The following is a 6,204-nucleotide window of genomic DNA, read 5'->3' as shown; positions in this document are numbered from 1 at the left end:
GCAGAAGCTGAAATATGAGCCGGGCTTTTATAGTTATTTTTGCACACTAAGTTTTTAATTTTGCTTTATTCCAAAAATCTTCTTCTCAATCTTTTCTTGTCTGTTTCCTTCAGCCCATATACCATATTTTTCAGACTATAAACTGCACCAGCATAATTTTTTTATTTTCAAGGATAAACCACACTGGATTACGAGCCACAAACCATTGCCTCATCATCATCGGAAACACATAAAGATGGTCCATATATATATATATATATATATATATATATATATATATATATATATATATATATATATACTGTATATATATACTGTATATATATATTTTTTTTTAAACATTTATTTATTTTTAGAAAATGGATGGATGGATATTTTCAATGTAACACCGACAAAATATTGCAGAGTTAAATAGGAGTTCAATGTAAAAAATCAATACTTCAATAGCATTTTCTTCTGTCTCCCTTTGTTTAATTGACTGATTATTTTACTGAACATACACCATCCACTCATCCATCCATTTTCTATAGCCGCTTATCCGCACAAGGGTCTGTTGGTGCCTATCCCAGGACAGATACCACTCTCAGCTGGTTGCCTGCCAATTGCAGGGCATGCAGAGATGAACAATCATTCATTCATTAAAAATTTACAAGTCAGAAACGTTTATTAAAAATCTTATTCAATTTATAAATAAGTTTTGTATTATTAATACTGTTTTTTTCAAACTCTTTTTGAGCACAGCCCAGCCATTGATTCACATAAGCATACACACATTTTCTTGAATGTGTAGATTTTCTCCTGGTGGATAGAAAAAAAAAAACCCTGCAGATAAGTCGCACTGGACTGTAACGGCTGAAATTATAAGAAAAAATGTGGTTTATGGTCTGAAAAATATGGTGTGTGTGTGTGTGTGTGTGTGTGTGTGTGTGTGTGTGTGTGTATATATATATATATATATATATATATATATACAGCCACAGCAATTCAAATGTTGTAAAGTGTCAAGGTAAAATTCCTAGTTTTGAGACAAACGTGATTAACGTTTGGCACATTAATCTTTAATTTTTAAAAACAAATGAAGACAGATACAAACTAAGTTTATTTTAAAAAATGTGCATTTCTATAGGATCTCAATCCTTAAATTAGTGTGGTGGTGCTGATCTCTCTAACTAAACAAACAGATGGATTTATTGTGATTTTCTTTAAGTGCATCACTTACTCAAATGCGCAATAAGCACACGTACATTTAATGAATGTGTTTTGTATGGAAAATTGGCAGTGATAATCCTGAAATGAGTTTGGATTTATCAGTATGACTGCATGAGCGTGCAGTTTCTCTCCAAAATAAAGCCAAAGTCCAAGCCCTCCACATTCATCACAGAGCACATTTCATGCATTGTAAAATAATGTAAGAAGCTGAACTTGTGGATAGTAATTTTCCAGAATAATAACATTTACTCTTTAGAATTTAAAGTAGTTGTGTACTGGCAGCTTTCGTCTGGTGCAGTCGCAGCTGCAGGCACAACGTGTTCAAACCCTCTGAAGCGCTCAGCTCCCTTTGCTTTGTATGTTCCCTGATTGGCTGAGACCTGACCGTGATGTCATCAGTGCATGTTATAAGGGCGCTGACAAATAGCCTGAGAGACACATGAGAAGCAGCGCTGCTAAACTGAGGGGCAGACTGAGTGAGACACCAGGAGTCTAAGAGAAACTGCGTAGAAGGAAAGACGTGGCGCTGAAGTTTTAACAGAAAGTCATTAAAGAGTGACTTTTCTTTCAGGAGGAAGTGGAGGAAGGAAACCACCTGTTGAGGTCTGTACTTTTTCTTTTATGGTCAACTTGTTGCATGAGCTTCATAAACTGGCCTTGTTGAACCTTTGCAGCATTGGGCAGAGTGTTTTTGGCAGCACTTTGAGTGTGATTTAACTAACTGTTGACATGTGGGTGTGCAATTCTCTGCGCTTGCTTTTTTTAAACAAAAAAAAGTTTGTTTGGCATATGTGTATTTTTTTGAAAGAAGTCTACCCGGTCTCAATAGGCCATTGTCAAAATAAGAGTTTTGATGGAATTATGTCACATTTCTCCAGATGGACAGTCCAACCCCCCCACTGTACCTCAACGTGAGCCCAGAGATGATTAACTCTTCATCGGATGTGACCAAAAGCGAGGAGGGTTTTAGTGAGGCCACAATGATCGTGCTGGGCATGATCATGTCGACGCTCGTCCTCTGCATTGTTTTCGGCAACATCCTGGTCATCACGGCAATCACTCGCTTCCAGCGTCTCCAAAATGTCACCAACTGCTTCATCACCTCCCTGGCTTGTGCCGACCTGGTCATGGGTCTCATCGTGGTCCCCTTCGGTGCTTGTTATATCATCTTCAAGACCTGGCACTTTGGTAGTTTCTGGTGCGAGTTCTGGACGGCGACCGACGTTCTCTGTGTGACTGCAAGCATTGAGACCTTGTGCGTCATCGCAATAGACCGTTACTTAGCCATCACCTCACCCTTCCGCTACCAGACCATGTTGACAAAGTGTAAGGCTCGCATTGTGGTGGTACTGGTATGGGTCATCGCCGCCCTGATATCTTTCCTGCCTATACACATGAAGTGGTGGATATCAGATGATAAGCAAGCAAAAGAATGCATTGATGATAGTGACTGCTGTGAATTTTACACCAACATGGCTTATGCCATCACGTCCTCCATCATCTCTTTCTACATCCCTTTGGTCATCATGGTCTTTGTCTACAGCCGGGTTTTCCAGGAGGCCAAGCGCCAGCTGAAAAAAATTGACCAAAGCATGGGACGTTTTCACAACAGTGACAACCTCAACCCTATGGATGCCAATATGGGACGCGGACAGAAGAGGGTGAAATTTTGCCTGCGGGAGCACAAAGCCCTAAAGACCCTGGGCATCATCATGGGGATCTTCACTCTGTGCTGGTTGCCTTTTTTTCTGCTCAACGTGGTGGTTGCCATATGGAAGGTGGAGGACATCGACCTCACGTATCGGATCCTCAACTGGATAGGCTATGCAAACTCAGCCTTCAACCCGCTCATTTACTGCCGGAGCCCAGAGTTTCGATACGCCTTTAAAGAAATCCTTTGCCTGAAAAGGAACCACAACTGCAAAGCGGGACCCATGAATGGATACATCTACGACAGACACAGTTGGCAGAGTGAGCCGCAGGGGCGGAGTAAAGGCAACTCCGAAGAAAGCACCAATGAGGCCAATGAGGGCTTTGTGGAGCAAGGTGCGTGTGTTGATGGTGTTGAAGGCAGAGCGATGGACTCCAATGGAAACTGCAGTAAAGACCTCACGATTGTAAAGGCTGTACTTTAAACTATGAGACTTTTGCCCAAAGGGTACCTTTTCATGTTTACACTTCTGTCATGCATCCGTTGACTTAGGCAGGTAAGGCCAGTCAAGCAGCATGGTGGAGGCACAGGATTCTGCTTTCAGGAAACTATATTTATCATGTTACACAAATACTGTTGGGAGATTTTATTCATTCGTTTTGTCGATATTGCATCTACCTCACCACGACGTCTCGAACGTGCGCTTGAACATTTACATTGTCACAAAGTGAAAGCACTGATGCTCTTTTAGCTATCTTCAGTAAACTAAAAAAACAAAACAAAAGACATTTCTGTGTATGCGGTTGTAGATTTATCAGATTAGATTGCAAATTTGATTAAGGCTGGTGCATATATGTTAGACATTCCAAAACCATTCCACCTTAATTTTTGCCTTTGTGACAATGCGATAGATAAACAACAGGTATAGGATCATTCTATTTTAGCTGTCTTGGGAGGCCCCCGCTAAGGCTGATCTCCCTTTTACAGCCTGCTCCTTGGGAGGTTGTGTAGCAGATAGCGCCACTGATAAATAACAGTTATCTCCGTCTCGCCGGTGCAAGCTGAGCAACGCCTGGGGCCATTCTCTGTTGGCTTCTTGATAAAAAAAAAAAAAAACCCTGCACATTTGTAGAGCAATCAGCAATTCCATTATCAGCACGAACGTTTTCTAATAAGCATTCTGTTTTAAATGTTTTCAGCGGCACAAGCTGAGTGAGCAATTAATTACCTTCAGTGCACTGGTTCATTTGAATGTAATACTCAAAAGATGCACAAGTGTTTTGTTAAATGTTGTGTTTGAATGAGAGTACTGTGTTTACAACATGAACGTAAGACTGTGTGTGTGCGTGCATGTGGCTTTTTGTGTGTATGCACATACACCACAGAGGGCGGGAATAGCCAAAAGGCCAAGATGTGTTTAGTATTAATCATTTTAATGACAAGAGACAAGCAGTGCACGTTTTTCACGATAGTGACATTTTCCAGATTTCCCTTATCCTACATGATATCTGTAGTGCCATGAAATAATCCAGAAGAGTCTCCGCACAGAGTTGTTCTCTTCTCTTGGTGTGTCTGTCTCCAGGAAATGCCCCAATCCAGCTGAGTCCAGCCCAATAAACAAAAGTAAATCCATTATCTCCACTGTCAAGCTACAGGATCTGATCTCCTCCCTTAAAACAACAACTCTGTACAAAGTTCCCTGTTTGAATGCTGCCATCACCCAAAGGACCAATTTGAAAATGAGTCTTACAAGGGCAAGTTTATTGGATATAAGTACAGCTCACATTCACAGCCTAAAATGCTTGGAGGTAGTTAGGGCTTTTAAGTCAGGTTAATTTTGTGGCGACAGTTTGCTAGATGTCGCAACAGATGGCTGAGGAAGAGAACACAGTCAGTGTTAGTAACCTCTGATTTTGTGGAAGTAACCTTGCCCCAGGTTTTCATGAACTTTGTATCTCCGTTCACTGTATTGCTCGGTTCTATCTAGCATGACAAAGTCTAGCAAATTGACACAAGTATGGGGGAGGGGAGGGGTCATTGTACGACAATGTGTGCGAGTGAAACACAAAAACAAGCCTTTACGCTCTTATTTTTGTATCCCTGAATTTCTTCTTCATGAATTTATTACCAAGCAAATTGGTTGCCTGAAAGATATCCTTTCACTGTACTGTGTCAAAAGTAAACAAAGAAGAAAGGAGTTAATGACTCCTGAATATGTTTATATTGATTTACATGCACCATGAACTACAGTTTGGACTGTGGATTTGACTGTCACATTTCAGGTTTGTAAAAAACCCGGCTCACTTTTTTTTTCCCCCATATGTATTTTCAAAGAATTATGTTTGGCCTAGCATATCTGTCTTTGTGCTGATGTGCTGTTGCTATTTCTTTTCCAAGTGATCTCTTTAGTCCCATGAATGGTGGCCGTGAACGACGGTCTGTTATATCCACACTGCTCCCTCCTGGCAGTGCCCTCTCCTTGCAGCTCAACTCAAGTGAATACTTTTTCACGTGCACGCAACGTGTTAATATGTGCACTTTGAATCATAGGAAAAATGATCATGACAACATTCCAATTCTGGATGAAAAAAGTGAATTGAGAGTTAGTTGTGGTTGGTCAAGCATCCTTATTACTCCCTGAGTACAATGGCATATAGAGAGAATGAGAGCTTGGCTTAGTACGTTAAGATTGGAACAAAAAACAGCAAAACTCATTCAATAATTAGGCTTTTCACATTACCTGGATGTTATTGTGATTTTGCATACGTACTTTTGCAAAATAATTGTCTGGTAGGCTGCTGTGGCTCATTGATGTGTGAATTATTGATACTAAATATGCTTCAGCCACTGTGTGATAAGTGGCTGCCCTTGCAGCTCAATGTTTACTAGATGTTTTTCAATTCCACGCACAAGTTTGTGGCGGGTATATGTCTGTAGCATCATGTGATGTCCTGTGATATTTATAAAAAGCTGGAGCTGTTGTGTTGAACTAAATTATTTACATGTGGCATGTATTGTCCTCATTTGGTGATCATTAAATTGCTCAACAATAAAGAGGTCTACTTTTCTTGTGTTGTTCTTCAAGGCAAATTTGCTGTAAAGTTATGCAACAGAGGAGGATTACACAGAAGGAACCTAGAACACAGCCGCAAAACTGGTAAAGGTTGCGTTGTATTTTGCAGTTCCCATATTTTCTTAAATACCATATGATTTGGTAAAAGAAAGATTGTCATATAGTATTTTCACCAATAATAGTGTCTTTATGAAATACTGTTTTTGGTGTGGTTGTAGTATTCAGTTTGTATCTTATAACATTATTTTTCCTGACATTTCCTTAGTCAAGG

At 40.1% G+C, this 6,204-nt stretch overlaps 1 protein-coding gene across 1 annotated transcript; it reads left to right on the top strand.

Annotated features, from left to right (window-relative positions):
• Positions 1-1,398: 1,398 nt before the first annotated feature.
• adrb2a (adrenoceptor beta 2, surface a) lies at positions 1,399-5,931 on the top strand. The gene is made up of 2 exons (XM_088432194.1): positions 1,399-1,812; positions 2,088-5,931. The coding sequence occupies exon 2, from the start codon at positions 2,088-2,090 to the stop codon at positions 3,342-3,344; it is 1,257 nt and encodes a 418-aa protein (XP_088288320.1). The 5' UTR covers positions 1,399-1,812; the 3' UTR covers positions 3,345-5,931.
• Positions 5,932-6,204: the final 273 nt, after the last annotated feature.

This window comes from Hippichthys cyanospilos, chromosome 13 (genome assembly GCF_059441005.1).
Source record: "Hippichthys cyanospilos isolate Australia breed blue-spotted pipefish chromosome 13, RoL_Hcya_1.0, whole genome shotgun sequence".
Classification (NCBI taxonomy): domain Eukaryota; kingdom Metazoa; phylum Chordata; class Actinopteri; order Syngnathiformes; family Syngnathidae; genus Hippichthys; species Hippichthys cyanospilos.
Note: the sequence above shows the minus strand (reverse complement) of the source record. Positions and strands in the feature narration are given on the sequence as shown.

What these genes read in the sequence shown, in the direction of transcription:
- adrb2a (XM_088432194.1), top strand. Translation starts at nt 2,088, where the DNA reads ATGGACAGTCCAACCCCCCCACTGTACCTCAACGTGAGCCCAGAGATG.